At 42.6% G+C, this 18,354-nt stretch overlaps 8 protein-coding genes across 8 annotated transcripts in view; 3 read left to right on the top strand and 5 right to left on the bottom strand.

Annotated features, from left to right (window-relative positions):
- JH06_0912 (hypothetical protein) overlaps window positions 1-551 on the bottom strand; it is a gene marked incomplete at both ends in the record, with an annotated part of 29,962 nt that extends 29,411 nt beyond the window's left edge. Inside the window, 4 exons of the mRNA XM_014673436.1 lie at window positions 30-158; window positions 195-323; window positions 357-470; window positions 500-551. Of these exons, the coding sequence (XP_014528922.1) occupies window positions 30-158; window positions 195-323; window positions 357-470; window positions 500-551 (424 nt within the window). The remainder of the gene's footprint in view (window positions 1-29; window positions 159-194; window positions 324-356; window positions 471-499) is intronic.
- A 416-nt stretch (window positions 552-967) lies between these two features.
- On the bottom strand, window positions 968-3,251 carry JH06_0911 (23s rRNA (uracil-5-)-methyltransferase; the record flags this gene model as incomplete). Its single annotated transcript, XM_014673435.1, is given in 11 exon segments — window positions 968-1,095; window positions 1,126-1,269; window positions 1,300-1,441; window positions 1,472-1,674; window positions 1,703-1,755; window positions 1,804-2,124; window positions 2,139-2,220; window positions 2,251-2,745; window positions 2,777-2,879; window positions 2,910-3,036; window positions 3,067-3,251. The coding sequence occupies 11 exon segments, from the start codon at window positions 3,249-3,251 to the stop codon at window positions 968-970; spliced, it is 1,983 nt and encodes a 660-aa protein (XP_014528921.1).
- A 371-nt stretch (window positions 3,252-3,622) lies between these two features.
- Window positions 3,623-4,543, bottom strand: JH06_0910 (hypothetical protein; the record flags this gene model as incomplete). The annotated part of the gene is made up of 6 exons (XM_014673434.1): window positions 3,623-4,077; window positions 4,111-4,139; window positions 4,171-4,241; window positions 4,273-4,341; window positions 4,372-4,455; window positions 4,487-4,543. 6 exons carry the CDS (start codon window positions 4,541-4,543, stop codon window positions 3,623-3,625), a joined length of 765 nt encoding a protein of 254 aa, XP_014528920.1.
- Window positions 4,544-4,985: 442 nt separating this feature from the next.
- JH06_0909 (enoyl- hydratase) lies at window positions 4,986-5,626 on the top strand (the record flags this gene model as incomplete). The annotated part of the gene is made up of 3 exons (XM_014673433.1): window positions 4,986-5,239; window positions 5,270-5,464; window positions 5,494-5,626. The coding sequence occupies 3 exons, from the start codon at window positions 4,986-4,988 to the stop codon at window positions 5,624-5,626; spliced, it is 582 nt and encodes a 193-aa protein (XP_014528919.1).
- Window positions 5,627-6,574: 948 nt separating this feature from the next.
- JH06_0908 (hypothetical protein) lies at window positions 6,575-7,903 on the top strand (the record flags this gene model as incomplete). The annotated part of the gene is given in 8 exon segments (XM_014673432.1): window positions 6,575-6,654; window positions 6,689-6,743; window positions 6,774-6,893; window positions 6,925-7,101; window positions 7,133-7,374; window positions 7,405-7,526; window positions 7,557-7,694; window positions 7,710-7,903. The coding sequence occupies 8 exon segments, from the start codon at window positions 6,575-6,577 to the stop codon at window positions 7,901-7,903; spliced, it is 1,128 nt and encodes a 375-aa protein (XP_014528918.1).
- A 67-nt stretch (window positions 7,904-7,970) lies between these two features.
- JH06_0907 (ribosomal protein RPL32) lies at window positions 7,971-8,452 on the bottom strand (the record flags this gene model as incomplete). The annotated part of the gene is made up of 3 exons (XM_014673431.1): window positions 7,971-8,007; window positions 8,029-8,318; window positions 8,366-8,452. 3 exons carry the CDS (start codon window positions 8,450-8,452, stop codon window positions 7,971-7,973), a joined length of 414 nt encoding a protein of 137 aa, XP_014528917.1.
- Window positions 8,453-8,676: 224 nt separating this feature from the next.
- JH06_0906 (DRK protein kinase) lies at window positions 8,677-10,194 on the bottom strand (the record flags this gene model as incomplete). Its single annotated transcript, XM_014673430.1, has 9 exons — window positions 8,677-8,780; window positions 8,812-8,869; window positions 8,901-9,033; window positions 9,063-9,494; window positions 9,525-9,605; window positions 9,676-9,806; window positions 9,839-9,915; window positions 9,946-10,098; window positions 10,131-10,194. The coding sequence occupies 9 exons, from the start codon at window positions 10,192-10,194 to the stop codon at window positions 8,677-8,679; spliced, it is 1,233 nt and encodes a 410-aa protein (XP_014528916.1).
- A 1,715-nt stretch (window positions 10,195-11,909) lies between these two features.
- JH06_0905 (hypothetical protein) lies at window positions 11,910-18,354 on the top strand (the record flags this gene model as incomplete). Its single annotated transcript, XM_014673429.1, has 5 exons — window positions 11,910-12,121; window positions 12,153-12,533; window positions 12,565-12,752; window positions 12,783-18,106; window positions 18,139-18,354. Coding segments are annotated over 5 exons (6,321 nt in total), but the record flags the coding sequence as incomplete, so codon positions are not given.

Below are 18,354 nucleotides of genomic sequence, written 5' to 3'. Positions count from 1 at the left end.
CTACGATCAACAACCCATATCATATCTACCATGATCAATGAAATGCTCAAGACAGAAACAAGCACCTTCCTGGATGTCCTCATGGTCTGGGAAATTTAGCATACTCTTCACGATGTTCTCCACACCATTATTCTGGAATACCATATCCTTTATGCGACCTACAATAATTAGCAATGAAACACTCTAAATCCTACCGTCACTTCCTATATGTCTGATAGTATTACAAGCGGAAGCCTGAAACCGGGAATCTCTGCCTCTGGCGCGCATTGCCTTAATCAGAACAGGAATGACTCCCATCTCGCAAAAGAATTGGATACTCTCCTCTACTAAATGAACCACAATATCAATACCCATACCAGATTCAGAAAGTGACTCTAACACTCTACAGCCCTCAAGCTGGATCTTTCCATCTGTAATAGGCATCCGGAGCTTATCCACAGACTCTTCCATTAGTTTAGCATAGTCTATATCTAGAAATCAGAACAAAACACAAACACACTTACTCTTGGAATCTCTTTCGCCAACTTTGTTTCTACTGTCTCGGTCAGCATTTCCCCCACGATGGGAAGTGCCGACACTAGAGTAATCATCAGAATCGATAGCTTCCATGTAGAAACCTAGTAATCTAGATGCAAAATAAGATCACGATTCAGAAATCATTAATATTTAACCTACATACACTATATTTATGGCAAAAGCAAAACTGGATTAGCATTTCACCTGTTCAGTGGTCACTTCTATATTGATAATCAACCCATGTCGATCACCAAACACTCGGGGGTTTCGTTCTTTCGACACTTTTTGCCACCTTTTTTGGACTGATTGTGGCTATAAAGACCTTTGTTCCTAACAGCGTAACTCATTATAAGATGATTGGAAGATCAAATAAATCCAAATAAAAGCTTGTTCCGAGTCTCTCTTCTTAGGGGGGGAAATCAAGCGAGACACAATTGGATAACAAACAATATTACATATGAGCAAACAGAGTCATTAGTTCGCAATGTTCCGTAGAGGGGAAAAGATCGACAGGTTGGGATTTCAGGGCTGTAAAAGGGGATCCAGGAGTTCTCCTGGACACTTGACAACAGAGATTCACTACAAATCAAAAGTAGTTCAGAAACCCACAAGTATTATCAACAAAAGAACCCGTTGGATTGCAGGATACATAAATGAGTTCTGTGATAGCATTACACTTTCTGCAGGCAGTAATAATATTGTTATGAAGTCCACAGCGTGGAGGATCCACGATCATTACGATATGGTCATAGTCTTCGAATTAGCTTCATATATCTCTATTACCTTTTGCAGCATTTGATTTTAATAGATCTGTCATCACCTTCTCAGCAGGAGCACAAATGAACTCGCAGTTCGTGATTCCATTGGCCACAGCATTCAACTTCGCATCCTCAATAGCTGATGCTTCAATATCGACACCAATCAACTACTCATCAGGATAAACACTGGGTCCTACATATTTCACCCGATTCGCGAGACAGAGACCAATTGTTCCTGTTCCACAACACACATCCAGGAGTAATGTGTTCTCGTGAAGAGACAGCCAGTCACCAATGTTCTTATAGAGAACCTCAGCAACAGGTGTATTGACCTGGAAGAAGGCATAAGGAGACACACGGAAGGTGAGATCGAAGAGCTTCTCTTCAATATATGGGCGACCTTCATGAGAACAAGGAATGAACCTTACCGTGAATGGTGATAGTAGGACAATCGGATCCAGGATTTGATAGACCAGTAAAGCTATGTATGAAGGAGATAATCAAGATCAACATTTGATAACCGAAAGACGCAAGACATGAGAACGAAGACTTTAACGAAGTGACGAGTTCCTGCATAACTGAATCGATTTCTTGTCGAATCGAGTCTGTCAGACATTCTTCTGCCTCTTCTGCTTTGGGGGTCGATTTCACATAAGGATTACCAACTACAAGGAGAACACAAAGTTGATCTGTTCGAGCTGAATAACGCAAAAGAAGTGATCTCCAGAATCCAACATGATTACACATATCATAGACTTCATATGATTTCGAACAAATGAACGATTGAACACTTGTCACAACCTGTTTCATTAATGGTGATACTACCACCACATCTCTGATATTATTCATGCTATTCATCCTTACGTGATATCACCAATAACCACATTCCCATTAATGAAACTTCCCATGCGAAAGCCAACACAAGGTTGCCCATCTTTGTTCTTACCTATAAGTCAGAATGAAGAGTGAAGAATACCAATCGTAAAGGAACACTTATTCCGATATCCTTCATGAGGTTCAGCTGTAAGAATAGGAAGCATTGTACAGATCTGGCCATCCTCCTCACTCACCTTCGAGTACTCCACTCCTCCATCATCAGAGGACATGGTTACTTCCTTTTCTGGTTGTTGTTCATTCTCATGTTTCTCTCCATCCTTCTTCTCATCTCCATCCTTCTCTTTGGCTTCCTTTTCTTCTCTTACCATCTTTTCATATTCATCTATCGATAGATGTAGGTACTTACAACGATCACCATACTTGCAATGACCATTTCGAAGAAACTCATTACAAGGTTGCTTTATGCTTCCTGCACGACCTCCTTCCTTCGCCTTCTTCTCTTTCTCACGATCCTTCTTGGCTATACGACGATTACAGCGTTTCAATACTTGACGCATCTCCTTTTCTTTACGGCTCAACTGCTCTTCGTATGAAATATTCCACCAAGGAGCAACAACATCATTTGTAGTTGCATCTATCTCCTTAGTCATTTCAATAGTAAAAACTTTCGGGTACCTCATTTGACACTTTCTGTCGTTTGTTCTCACGTAATTCCCCCTCATCTCGTGATTTGGGTTCATGCTTTTCTCTCTTCTTTTGAAGGTTTGGCTACATATCACTTCTGAGAACAGAAAAGACATCCTTGCACTTAAGTTTCTTGCCTTCTACCTCAATTTGTTCAATCACTTCTCTTGCCAAATCTCTGGACTCGACAGAATGGAAAGTCACAAATGCAAACTGTTTCCCACGTTGTTTCTTCACAGATCTATCTATTATCCTTGTATTCATTTCGCACTTGATTCCATCAACTTTCTTCTCTTGAAATAACTTTTGAGCTTCTTTCTGAGTCATCCATGTTTTCAGATTTGTCACATACAATTTGTACTGATCACGACGTTCCATCTCCTTACTGATTGTTTCCGTTGAAACCGGTGCATCTTCCGTAGGTTCTGATGGAATTGTCTTGTTTTCCCCTTCCATATCTTACTAGAAATAAATTTCTCATTGTCCTTGGTCTACCAGTCTTTGGAGATAGTGTTTTGAGTATATGCTATAGAATGGAGCAAACAGAATTCTTGGGATCCCGCGACCAATCAGATGAATTCCACGTTACCACAAACTCATATTACCACAATTATCTTCATTCTAGATTTGTTTCCTTTAGTTTAGGTATGTATTGATTCTCTGTGTCAACTATGAACATTGGTAAGCGAAAATGATGTACAAAGTTATCCCTGTCTGAAAAGGACCATGTGGATATTGTGAACAATCTCTGAATCGCTTCATAATGTTTCTTGCAGAATTCGTCTAATGTTGTGTAGAATAGTTGTTTTTGTTTGTTAAGAAACAATTCACAAACCAGCAATGGATGCCATGAAATCTGCTAGGTCTTTATCGTCGTTAGACGGTTGTTCTGGAGGCGGTGGTGGAGGAACCTCATCATCAGACTCTTGCTCTCCGTAAGGAACAAGGGTAAATCGGAGTTGGGGTCCAGGAACGAACGATTCTTGCTCAATCTGATTTGTGGAAGGTAATGTTGATACGAGCGAAGCAGCGATGGGATTCTTCTCTGTCTCTATTTTCTTTTCAACTAGAGAAGTTGTGTGTCGTTTCACAGTTGAAGGAATCATGGATGACGAAACTGTTACCGAACCAACATTTACAGGCTTCGATGGTGCTGCAAACGGATTGCTAATCTGAACAGGGATATGAGGACCCGCAATGGGTGGAGGAGGAGGTGGAGTATTGTGTAAATCGGGCATAGATATCTCCTTCTTCTCCTTATCTTCTAGATCAAGTTGGTTATCTAGAAAATCACTTTACAGTCCACAAGAGATACGTCCCTTTGCTCCTCGCATCTCATTGATTCTATCCATCAAATTGCTCAATCGACGCTTACGTTACTTTTGGCATGAATTTGTAATCTGTTTCTTTCCGCTTCTTGGAAATGGTTTTTAACTGCATTGATAACTTCAAATCAGTACAAACAGGAATCATCTACTTCGGTTTTCTCATTTCGCATTCCAACAGTCATCCTTCCAGCTTGCTCCTCCTTTTCAAGAAATGCTAACTAGAACTAATCGCCTTCAAATGCATCTACACGCTGATGGATCTTATCGGCATCTAACTTCTTTCCCATCTCCTTGCGAAGTTGTTTCCGCTCTCTTTCGTTCTTTTCATACTTCTACTAATCATCTATCCCCAAAGTATTTCACTTGCTTCTTTAGATTCTTACGATACTTTTGCACAGGATCAAGCTCTTTCTTTCCCATGATTGAGTGGATTACTGAAATTGGCCGTTTTATGTAGTGACACTTTTGTAGACTTTTTCTATTTTTCACAAAGAAGAGATGTTGAGTCGTATCTCTCTACGCTATCTGCCTCAAATCATAAGGAGAACAAGTTTGATTAGACAGTTCTCTGTGGAAACGAATCCACAAGTATTGGTTCAGGTGGCGGTCGAATGGCTTTATAACCGATAGGTAGATGATAGCAAGATTGCAACAGTCACAATCAATCGTCCTGAAAAGAAGAATGCCTTTTCGGGTCAAACCATCGCAGAGTTGTCAACGGCCTTTTCGTCTATTAGTAAAGACCAGACGATTCGAGGATTAATTGTGAAAGGAAATGGAGATTACTTTTGTGCTGGTGCTGATTTGACGTGGATGAAGGATACTGCCAAGTAACCGAGGAATCTGCCAATAATGAGATAGCATGAATGAGCAAGAAATTAAGGCTGACTCTATGAAACTTCGAACTATGTTTCAAGCGTGTGAGCAGTTACGTATTCCCACGCTGTGCTTGGTGAAAGGAGGTTGCATTGGTGGAGGGATTGGTCTGTGCTCGGCTGCAAAGACTGTCGTGGCTCTATCAGATTCTTGGTTTCTTTTCTCGGAGGTTCGTCTTGGAATCATTCCTGCTGTCGTATCTCCTTTCGTGCTGAATCGAATTGGAAAGGCCAACTGCAAGTAAGAGGAAAGAGATAGATGAAACATAAGACGATACATGATGATCCCGGAACGTATTCCTGCTGTGGATGCATTGAGAATTGGTTTAGTGGATAAGATCGTGGAGAGTGAAGCAGCTATGATGACATATGAAAAGGAATGGAGGAAACTGGTAATGGCAGGGGCTCCTGCTGCTGTGGGTTTAGTTAGTGATCTTATCGATGCTATCGAAGGGAAGAGTCCATCGTAGGAATTGAACAATGATTCAATAATAGAGAACAAGCTGAAATCACTGTAAACATGTTATGTGAACGACGTAAGAGTCAAGAAGGGAAAGAAGGAATGAATTGCTTCTTCAGTAAGCAGAAACCGTCATGGGTTCATTTCTCTGTTTGTAACAAACACTAGATTTCTTATTTGCCATATGAGAAAGGAAGATATTCCAAAAGAACAAACCACAACTAAGATATAACACCTGGTACTATCCATGATCATTTATGAATAATGACTACTTGAAGAGGAACAAAACGGAAGTTGATGAGTTGCAATAGTGGCCATACAGAATAATTCGTCTTGATGTTACCATTCACCTGCATTCCTACTAGGAGTGATGGAAGAAGTACTTGCTTCAATTTGACGATAGAAGCATGGGGTTGATCATGAGGGGACTAGTCCTTCAACTGAATCCATAATCAAGTACTTCCATGATTGAATTGCCAGAATAAAAGAGGATTTGACAAATTGGAACAAAAATGAATTGATCGATTAGCATCTTGTTGATGACAGCTTTTGTACCAGTTGATACAACCATCTTATCTAATGCATTGTACCTAGGATTCATACCTGAAAAGCTGGTTCTACCAAAAGTGAGACATAAATCCATAACCAAAGTTCATACACTACACAATAACGTCTAGTCTTCATTCCTACAGCAATTCGAAATGTACGAAATACATCCACACGAAAGGGCTCATCTTCTACGAATGAAACTAAAATACCAGAAACCACTCTTCCGAGTCAGGTACTGTGCAGCTACATCACCAGCACTCCCAATGACCATTGAGGAGAGAGACTTTGTTATTATAGGATGTTTCTAATCCGATAAATTCTTCGTCCCATTACTGTACGGAAAGATAACTCCCATAGAGTTTGATGAGTACACTCATGCTTTCTGTCTTTCGCTGTATATGGTATATTCCAAACGAGATTACGACCTTGTTGTGAGAAAATCACGTATCAAAGAATACTAATCTTTGTGTCGGATACTCCAACCAGGATCAGTGTATGACATTGGAGTCGACGAATAGTCATTGCTGTTGAATGAACGATCCTGACAATCCGTATTCCAACACCTTAATGGAGTATTGTGCCCAGCAGATTGTTGCAAATTGGGACAATCGGAAATATCGAAGTGAGATCCTGAAGCGTCTACATGCGTAGATAATGCTTTTTCTACCTTCTTATTCATAGGGCAAATGTTGACGCTATTGAGTACATTCTTGATATGTTTCGGAAGCAGAATAAGGTCTCCTTTCGATATTTCAGTGATTTCTAGTTATCTGAGGGTATTCTATGTCAATTTTTACCTAGCATTTGTTATTCTCTCAATTTAACAGGATGCGATTTCCTTCGAAACTCTGTTCTTCGTCAGATCAGCTTCTACTGTAAGAATTTGGTCATTTTGTTTTTCTTTTACTCATTCACAGAATACACTCATCCTTGATGGTTGTAAACAGCTTTCAAACTACTCCCTTCAGTCCATTTTACAAAACTGCTGGAAACTGGAGGTTCTTTCTCTTCGTGGGTGTTTTCTGATCACAGATGGTCCATTTATCACTTCTTGTTCCTTGTTCTATGGCTTGCATGCTTTGGTTTCGCTACGAGTTGGCAAGAAATGTGGCATTGATTCTGTAGAAACTCTGTCTTTCTCGATGCTCTCAGTTATCGGGTGAGTTTGCTGTGGCTATCGTCAAGAACTGCAGTCAGTTGCGTTATCTGGATATTTCTTACTGTCGCCACATCAGTCAAGACGCTCTCCAAAAGCTGTTTGTCATTTTCTTCACGGAACTCGATGTTAGTTATATTCGTGCTGTAGCCGATGAGTCGTTCCGTGTACTGATTCCACACAGTGAATATCTCACATCCCTTCGGATGGAGTAGGTATAGAGGTGTTCTCTCACTGTCAGTCATGCAGAGGTGAGTGATTCTGTTCTGAAGGAGCTTTTGATGCATGCTACTCGACTAAAGGAACTCAGTATCGCCAACTCGTCTTCTATCGGGGATTCCACACTCTGTTGTCTAGCGCACTGTAATGGATCGTAGTCTCTCTAATTGAAAGATTCTCATCGTTTAACATCCCTTACAATTGATAATAGTTCCATCACCGATGTGGGAGTCAGCGCAATCTTGGGATCCCTTCCAATCACGCATCTTTCGGCTGCATTTTGCTGTCATTTGACTGGTGAAGATACTCCTTGTTGATAATCTCTAGATGCCGCCTTTCGTAATGTGAATGAAACTCTTCCTCTGCGTGAAGTGAATGTGATGTGGTGCGACAAGTTGACGGATGAAACGTTCCAGCGGTTACAGCATTGTAGACGGTTGGTTCGTGTGGGGATCAAGGGCTGCTGTGTTTCTCAACCTGTAATTCATCAGTGCGAGGAACGCGGTGTCACATTTTTCTAGTCATTTATGGGTTATTCCTCTTTGTCACAAACAAAACACTGAAGTAAACATTCCCAGACGACACCACTTATTCAGCCTCAGCCTCGACCTTAGCAACAGCAGCCCTACGCATTACTCATTCCAACAGCACTTTCTTTCCATTCACCACACGGATGGAAAGCTCGTTAGCACGCTTCAGGATTTCAGCTCTCTTCTTGGCAGAAACATTGTGAGCAATTTGAGCACAGTAGGTGGTGTTGTGCATCATCAGAAGCTCGAGGTCCTTCACATTGCTAACAATGAACTTGTAGAGTCCGTTGGGGAGCATGTGCTTGGTGGCAGCGTTCGAACCATAACCAATGTTAGGCATCAAAGTGGCACCTCGGAAGCGACGTCTGCAGCGTCCATCAATACCCTTGGGCTTTCTCCAGTGCTGCTACACAAAAGATTAGACAATCCACCGGTTGCTTATCAAAAACGTACATTCATTCTCTTGAACTTGTCAGCCTGGAAACGGGGGAAAGAAGTCAACTTCTTCTTCACGATCTTGACCTTATGAATAGGAGCCATCACGTTCTAAACCACAAGTTAGTTCTGTTATTCTCAACCCTTCTATTCTGCTCCATATATCATTCTGCACAACCTTACCTTCACAGCAGAGAATAGGAATATCTACTATGTGTGAAAAACGAGAGAATCATCATCCAGGGGATACATTGAGATTTTTCTCTTTGATATCTCCTCTCTTGGATTTGCCCCATCATTATTCAACAAACAATCAAAACTTCTATTAATCACCAAGTAGAAGGATCCCATGAACGAATCCTCTTCACAATAGATTTCATGTTCGGTCTTGACGACTTGTTCTTGTAGCAATCAATCAACAGACACTTGATTTCTATATATGAGTTCAGCAGTCCACCTCTTACCGAGTGGGGTGTTCGGGAGAATGGTGGGTCTCAATCCTTCCTTCACCTCCTTGAAGAACTACAATTCAAGATATCCGGAAACAACGTACAAGAGCTTGTGTACGGACTTTATAATCCCAATAACAAGTCTTTTCCGTATAGATTTCGTTAACAATACAGCCAAATGAATATACATCAATGAGATTTGTAACTCTCTGATTCAGAATCAGTTCTGGAGCCATACTACTTCTCATCTCTCCTTCCATCCCTACAAGACAGGCGATCCAGCGAATGTGATTTGCATAGACACAGTAGGATCCAGAGTACGAGCTAACCCATAATCAGCGATCTTGGGATGACCATCCTTCATCAGGATATTATCAAGTTTGATATCTCGATGGATACATCCCTTTGAATGGACATACTCCAAACCTTCTGCAATCTCTAAGATAATTCTACACTTCTCAGCATTTGTGAGACGAGGTTTCTTCTGCTTTGTTGTATAGTCTGCCAAACAACCATCAGCCAGCTCCATCACTAACACTGGTTTACCATCATCCGTCTTGCTCATACCATACAGTTGCAGACAATTGGGGTGATTTAAGGACTTCTGAATATCAATTTCTCGTTGCATAGCTGTGCGCTCATAATCACCAGGTTTTTTGGTCCATTCCTTCATGGCAACCTTACGACCATTGTACTCACTAGAACTCAGAAAATAACTTCAATCTTACCATTCATAAGCAACAGCAAATGCGCCTCGACCCAATTCCTTTCCTTTCTTCAGAGAATGGTAAGGAATCGCTGGGTTAAAATCTACACATCATCTGCTTTCTCTACGAATACTAGTATTCCTATTCATCAAACCCATATCATTCAATCTACACTTCTAGATGAGGTTCACTAGTTGTTTCTGCAGCATCAGCATTATCATCTGGAACAGAATCCGTGTAACTGTGAGGATCGCCTTGAAGACACTCCACAATGTCACGCATCACGTCAAAGAGAGAACTACTCTACAGATATCACAGACAGTCCGCAGACTCACCTCCGTCCAAGATCGCAACATAGGCGTCGTTACTACTCCATTATCTGCAACAATTGAGTGATTCAGCTGAAGTAACTCTAGAGATCACATCTTCAGTTCAATCTAACTTCCTTCCTTTCGCAATGTAATGACAGGCGTCCTTGCATAGAAATATTGAATGGATACCAACAGAGTACCGGGAAGAAGATACTCCACTCCGTTACGGAAAAGGTGTACAAAAATGTTAAAATATGCACAGAGACCATATTGTTTATGATTAACTACAAGATCAACTTCAGTTTAATACACAAACATTCCTGGTATGTTCTCAAGGCCATTGTTTGTGCACAAAGCAAGTCAAAGATGTGATGACCCATTATTCTTCCCTATCCATCAGGGTTTCCAGAAATGGGCACCTTAGTTTTGTCAATTTCGCAGATTCGTGCATAGAACTTCTTGAATAATTCTCTCTGATCGGACATGATTATTATTCTATCTTTTTTGAGATTTATGCGCCAAAACGCCGGCTTCATCAAACTATACCTGAAGCTGGATCATAGTACTTGCTAATGGAAAACGGGTATTTCATGTAAACAAATTATTTTGTTAGAGTTTACGAATACTATTCTTCTTCTTGACGCTCGAGAAGAGTCCTGGGGTATCGGGTCGTTTAAGGGGTTTCTGTTTTTAATTATGGTATCAATATGTACAGGGACGAGTATCCCTTTGAACTTGGTCGTTTCTTGGGAAATTGACGGAGTGGTTTCATTCTCACTATTATTGCGACTCTGTGATACGGGGATTGAAAATCCCAGAAGAGGCGGGGTGGAAACAGGGGAGTCGGAAATGCTCTGTTTTTGTTGCTTCTTTAGGGCCAAATAGAGCGATTCCATCTTTGCTTTTTGTCTGTCTATTATTGATTCGCTCTAGTCTCACTGTTGCAATTCTTCCTTTTCTCCTTGCAAACTTTCGATCATCTTTTTAGACTCTCCTAATTCGATGGCCATGGAGCTGTTACTCTTTTCAAGATCGCTAACCATCTGTTGTAACTCTGCGGTTTCATTCTCTATTTTGAAGACATTGATACAGAACTACGGAGTCTGCACTCGCGTCTCTTAAATTCCTCCTGTGCGCGTGTTCGTTCTTCTTCCTGATTATGAGTCCATGCGATCAACCTCACATTGAATGAAGCTTCCAACAACAGTTGACTCTATGGAAGATCGAAAAATGACATATTACATAGAAGAAACGCAGAGCAAATCGGACTTCAGCAAGAGGTGAATCAAGGATCCTAGTGAATCACTCTTTAGGATATCAGCGAGCGGATTCTCATATATTATTGAAGTTAGCTGGGTTTGTGTTGATTGTGTAAAGGAGGAGTGGAAGTGTAACTCTACAATAGCATCTCTACACAACAGCTTCTCATTTCTCGTACTCTCCTGATACATCAGATCCACAAATGACACAAATTAGAGACTAAGGTATAGATTAGACAAGGTAGTAAGGAATTACCTGCTCGAAGGTTTCTCTTCCACATCTACTCTATTATCGATCCAATTCACCTACCTTTCCTATCCATCAATCATCAATCAAATAGTTACACAGTACAGATGTAAACAGGATCTAGAAGTGAGTGGGTATTGTCAAATGAACGTTTTATAGCAAGTACCATCAATTTCGTGGTAGCACTTGTTGCATTTATATGTATACGGTTTCTTTACCAATTCCATAGTATGAATGAGGAGAATCCAGAATGGAGGGAATCTTGCAAACGACTACGAACGGATATACAGATGTCAGACTATCATTCTTTGGAAGTGGATTCACCCGTTATAGCTCACATTGTAATCGAGTCACAAATCGTACAAACTCGTGCATTATGTTCTCCATTACTCTGCTATATACATCGATAGCATGTCTTGTTGAAACAAGCATTGCTTCATTTCTTCTTCCATTCCCGCGGTTCTTTGTCATCATTTCTCCATTTCGATTGTTGTCATTTCTTAAAGGAGTTAAGAAGATATGAGAGTACTTTTAAGTCTTCTGATTCTTTTTACAGGTATTAGAGGTTCTGTAACGTTATATTTTAGCGATGTCGCTTGTTTGCGAAGAAAACCTGTCGCTGATCCAAATTCATCGAATTTATGGAGCCAACCCAGTGAATGAAAAGATTGAGATCTATCGTGGTTCCGTCACTCGTGGAACCATCATTCACACTGAAGTGGGAAGGAATAGCGCTTTTCTGGAGAATGTGATTGAGCTGTGCATTTATCCAGAAGAACATACCTTTGTTCTTTCTGATGTGTACGTTTTTGGAGGCTGAGTTGATATGTAGCTCTAGTAGTGGTTGGAATGCCGGCTCTCTTTTCTATGTTGTGATGGATGGCATTGAATTGTTGCGTTCGCGTCTTGAGGATGCTTCCACTGCTGAGGTCCCCTTTAATCCTGTCTACATGATTAAAACTTCAGAAGCGTGGAGATATTCTTCCCAAGCCCAGTCTACTCCTGACTGGAGATACAATGTGAATCCCACCTGGCAACTCCTTAATCCTGGTAGTTTTCCTGCGATAAGCACTACCACGCGTTATTATTCCCTTTCCATCACTGTTCCTCCTCTGAGTTCTGGCTATCCCCTCTTTGAGTTTGCTGTGTATTCGCGTGAGGGAGTGATTGCTTATGTCAATGGAGAAGAGGTCATTCGCAAGAACCTTCCTGCGTAGGGTGAGAGGAATGTGATTCAAGTGTAGAGGTCCTGTGAGTGCAACAGTGGAAGCAACATCTGTTGATTCTGAATCTTCTTACCTTCGCTACACTGGAAGTCGTGATATCTCGCTCAGTGATGCCTCCGTCGTTCTTGCTGTCGAGATTCATCGTAACACGACTCTCAGTACGACAACAGATGATTTCAAGGCCTATTTAATCCCTATTATGAATAGTATGAATGAATGAAGATTCTGATACCTAGCTCCTAGCTATCGTGTCTCTGATGGTGTCGCTACTTGCACAAGTACTTCACCTACGAATGATAATGTGGAGAATCTGTTTGACTACAATAAGGAGACTGAATGGACAGCATATATTGATCCTGCTATTGAGATTGTGTATACTTTCAACAATCGACGTCGTGAATGGTTTAACTCCTATTCTCTCACTTCTTCTTCATCTCTACCTGAACGTGATCCTTTGTCATGGCGTTTGGAGGGTTCTGAGGATGGTCTTCAGTGGGACCGTCTGGACTATCAGTCCAACTTCATCTTTACCAAGCGTGGACAAACTGCTACCTTCAATCTTGCATCCAATCGTGTCTCATATAGTTCCTTACGTCTTTCGATTATTGCTGTTCGTGGTACCACTGAAACTATTGCTCAGCTTGCTGAGATGCGTCTGTTTGCGACTCAGGATCAGGTGTTACCAGCGGGCTTGTACTATCCCACAGAAACCATTACATACACTGTGGGAATCACAGAAGACTTCTCCATCAAGCCTCTTAGTAGTGGCTTCCAGTCCTACTCGATTTCTCCTGAACTCCCTACTGGTATTACCATTGATGTGGATTCTGGAGAGATCAGCGGTACTACCTCCTTCAGTGATGATGTTCTGGCAGTCTATTCGGTTGTGGCTATGTCTTCTGTAACAGGTACCAACAGCACTGCAACTGTCTCAATCATATTCACTTCTTGCAGTGGACCTACCAAGACTCGTCTTGATCTCATAAAATACAACCAGCTGGGATCGGATCGTGAGTCCTGGACACTTTCATGTCCTAACTCAAATGTGACGTTGTCATCAACAGGACTCGATAGCACAGAGATTCAGATTTATCATGTGTGTGTGGCTCATGAGATTTGCGTTCTTACTCTTCAGGATTCACTTGGTGATGCTTGGGTAAAGGGTTCGTATGTGGATGTGACTGTCTTTAATGGAGACAAGGCTTATGCTTTGGGTAAGGCATTGGTTGCTGATAGTGATACTACGGTGATTAAGCTGAATACGGAGTTCCTTGTCAATGAGAGTAGTGATGTCAAAGTGTATACTGGAACTGAGTACAGAGAAAATTGGTACTCTGACGCCTCCTTCACTTCTTCTGCATCTTGGGCTTCGATTAGCACAGGTGTACAATTAGAGCGTCGTCATTGGTACGTTTATATGAACAGTGTAACTCCCATTGTGAAGAACAGTTACATGTCATACAGTGTACACTTCTATTGTCGTGCTGGTGTTGTTCTCTATGTTAATGGTGTGGAGCGATATCGTATTTATGTACCTGAAGGAGCAATGACTGCTTCTACAGATATTACTGGAGGTTCTTCAACTCCCTACTGGCATACATACACTGGTTTGGTGACCGAGTTGGGTGATGCCTCTAACGCATTTGCTTTCGAGATTACGAATGCGATGAATGCGGCCAATATAACTGTTGACTTCAAGATGTCTGTGTATCTGGACAGTTCTTCGGATGTTCTGTCGCTTACAGAGGATGCCGAAGCGCAGGCAAGTGGAGATAGTGGTAGTTATCCTGTGTCTCGTGTCATTGATGGTGATTGGAGTTCCTACACCCTTCTGCCTCGTTCTACTCGTGATGAACCTGGTTGGGTAGGTGTGAAGTTCCAGAACGATGGACGTCGTGTGATCAACCGATATTGCATCACTTGCAATCCTGATGTGTCTCGTTATGATCCTACTGATTGGTTCTTAGTGGGATCCAATGATATCTCGGACGAAGCCGTCTGGAACATGTTGGATGCACGTGTGAATGTCCGCTTCAGCAAGCGATCTCAGCGTCTCTGCTTCTCTATGAATGCAACAGATGCTTTCGGTTGGTATCGTCTTCTATTGGCTGCTAATCGGAACGTATTCCCAACGAATGCCTTTGCCATCTCCGAGCTGGAGCTATTCGCAGTATCGAATGCTGAAGATGAACCATTCGCCTATCAGGAGACATCGGTTCAGGGATATGTAAACCAGCCCTTCCCCACACTGATGCCAACAACCTCTGTTGGTGAGGTCACCGTAAGTCCTGCCCTGCCCAGTGGCCTAACGCTGGATCCATACACAGGTCGCATTTCAGGTCGTCCTACTGCTGCTAATACTGGAGGTGTACGTTCGTTCACATTCACAAACAGCCGCTTAGGCGTTCAGACAACCACTATTGTGGAGATCAAGATCGATGATTGTGCTTCACCAAAGCGTCTATTCTTCCTGCACATGCCTACAACTGGAGCAATGGGACCGAAGCTGTCGTTCACAGTGAACCTGCCGGATGCCGAACAACTGTTGGTAGTGACAAGTATGCCTCTTCAAGAAGAGATGTACTGGCCTGTCTGTTCTGCACCATCTCAAGTGCGGATACAACTCGGCAGTCTATCTTCCAGCTGGGGTCAGTACTATTTGGAAGTGATGACGGAGGATCAAGTGGTGATTGGCAAGTCGGTCATCTCTCGCTCCGGTGATATCTACTATCCATTCTACATGGTAACCCCTACAGATTCATGGAAGTATCTCTATGGTAATCCTGGTAACAATGATTGGATGAAGCCTTCATTCAGTGATGCTGCATGGGCTGAAGCTACTGCTGGTAATTTCCCGAGTCTGACGAATGTTGCTCAGTACTACCGTCGTACCTTCTCCTTGACTTATGTTAATGATACCACTACCGTTGAGTACCGTATCCGAGTGAATGCTGGTTCCATCGTCTATCTTAATGGAAAGGAGATTTATCGTGTGAATATGCCTACTGGAACCCCGACTTCGGAGACTCTGGCCTCATCTGAGTTCCTCACCACTCAGATTATCTCGGGAACAGTGGTTCTTTCTTCGGATCTACTGGTGGAAGGAAACAATGTGCTAGCTATAGAAAATCACAAGCTCAGTAGTACCCGAACCCAGAATGACTTCAAGACTACTCTTTTTATTACCAAGTTCAAGGCCTACACAATGCTTGTAGGAGAGCCATCAGCTGATATCATGACTACAGGTTTCCATGATTATCTGAAGGCGTTTGATTTCATTGATGAGACGTCATATGTGTCAGGACCTCGTTGTGAAGGTGCTATTCTTCAATGGACGTATCCTATGGGCAGTCGTTACACTGTGAATTCTTATATGTTCTCCTCTCGCTATGGTACTTGTCTGGCCAACTTCCCAACCTCATGGGCTGTTGAAGGTAGCAATGATGGTCTGAACTGGTCCATGATTGACTATGTGTCCGAATACAATGCAAATGTAGGAGGTACTGAGGCCACTCGTTCCTTCTATCCTACAACTGCATACAACACATTCCGTCTTCGTGTAACAGGTTGCAAGAATTCGAATATGGATGGGGAGTGTAGTGAAGGATTGATTGCGAATGAGTTCTCGTTATTCAATGATTATGTCGACTTTGATCAGGTGTGTCCTGGTGATTTGTCCTTCGGACCTGCGATTGTTGGTGGCTATTCATTTGGTGTGTGTCCTTCTGGCTATACAGGATATAGACGTCGTCTCTGTGAGAGCACTCTAACCTTTGGTGCTGTGGAGAACTTCTGTACGCCAGAGGCTCCTTCCTATTTTGTCTATCCTCAGACTACTTACGAGCTGACCACAGGAATGGATATCACTACACCGATTGTACCTTCATTCGTGTGTGTGGCTTGTACATTCACTTCCTTACCTTCACTTCCTGACAATCTGGTTCTGGATTCTGCTACTGGTTCTATTACGGGTGCTGGTCGTAACAGCACACAGGCCTTCTTCTACACTATTACAGGTCGTAACACTGCTGGTTCCATTTCAACAACGCTTCGTATTAGCATTGTTGATAGTGGAGCCAACTGTCCAGCTGACTTTGATAACGGCTGGAGTGCTACTCCTGCTGGTACTAACGCTACTCGCTCCTGTCCTGATTCCATCCACTATGTGGGCAACATGACTCGTCTCTGTATGGACGTGGTACCTCCAGCATGGGGAGAAATCTACAATGACTGTATATTGATGGCACCCAACATTACCTACCCTGTGACGAATGTGACATTGGAGAAGCGAGTGGAGATGAGTGTGATCACACCTGAAATTTTCGGAGCAGAGTTGGATCCTATCACTATTACTCCTACTCTGCCTTCGGGTTTGTACTTCGACTCAGCTACAGGTACTATCAATGGAGCACCTTCTATTAAGGATGTGCTTGGTACTGTTTACACTATCACTGTGTCTAATCGTGCTGGTAACTTCTCCACCACTCTCAACATTACTATCATTGCTCTTACTTGTCCTGCTCAAGCTCCTTGGGAAGAGACAGATGCTGGTGATCGAGCGTATCAGAATTGTGGAGCTCAGATGGAAGGTAGTCACTACCGTGACTGTGTGGCTGCTTCACCTCCATATTGGGGCAATCCTGTGAATAATTGTATGTACAGTGCTCCCATCATCACTTATTCTTCTTCTTCAATTACTCTCTACCGAAATGTACCTATGACCACGATGACTCCCACGGTCACTAACTATGCTCCTAACTGGAGTGTCTATCCTACTCTCCCTGCAGGTCTGACTCTCAGTCCTACTAATGGAGCTATATCGGGTACTCCCACGGCAGAATCTCAACCAACTAGCTACACTATCACTGCAAGCAATCAAGACACTTCAGGTACTGCTGTGATCGCCATTACGGTAAGTCTGCTCAAGTGTCCTACAGACGGTGTGTGGATCGAGGTGGAGCATGGAACCACCTCCGAAGTGTCCTGTCCTGATCCTACCAACATGGAGGGTCATCGTCAGCGTACTTGTATCCTTAATGGCAACACTGCTACCTGGGGAGCTGAGTCTGACACTTGTGTCTACCGCCAGCCGATTATCAGCTATCGGTCTGGTATTGTAGGATACAAGGGCGAGCAGATTGCTGCTCTTGAGCCAACCCATCAGTACCGTATCACTTCATATTCTATTCAGCCAAATCTCCCTGCTGGACTCTCGTTGGATACTACAAGTGGTATCATATCTGGTATTCCTACAGTGGGTTTGGATCCTACAACCTTCACAGTGACTGCTTCCAATGAGAACAAATCTGGCTCGACTACAGTCTCCATTCAAGTCATTGTTCCTACCTGTGCCGCTGATGGTGAATGGGTTATCACCGAACGAGGTAACACCGCCTACTTGTTCTGTTCAGGAACCAGTGGAGTGCGTACTCGATCCTGTGGAGAGAGCAAGACAGATCGAAATCCCAAATGGAATCCTGAAGATACCAGCATGTGTCTGGCGACACCCGAGAAGACAAAGCCTTCTGAAGGCAAGGCATTTATCCGTGTGACAATTCAGGTAAGGTATTTGAGAGATAGATGATTGTATAGTATTCTGGAATCACTTCAGCCTCTGCTGGTGCTTATGAGCAGGAGATGATGAGAAAGACTCTAGCTGAGGGTCTACAGAGTAGTGGTGTGGCATCAAATCAAGTGATTCTGCAGTCGATGGGAAGTGCTGAAGTGACTCTGGCTGTGGGTGTTGCTGGAGTGTATCGTATTGAAGTGGGATCTGAGAGTGTGGAATCGATCAAGACGACTCTGGAG

Source organism: Blastocystis sp. subtype 4 (assembly GCF_000743755.1).
Source record: "Blastocystis sp. subtype 4 strain WR1 chromosome Unknown seqid_0042, whole genome shotgun sequence".
NCBI lineage: Eukaryota > Bigyra > Opalinata > Blastocystidae > Blastocystis > Blastocystis sp. subtype 4.
This window is presented reverse-complemented; position numbering and strand designations above follow the sequence as displayed.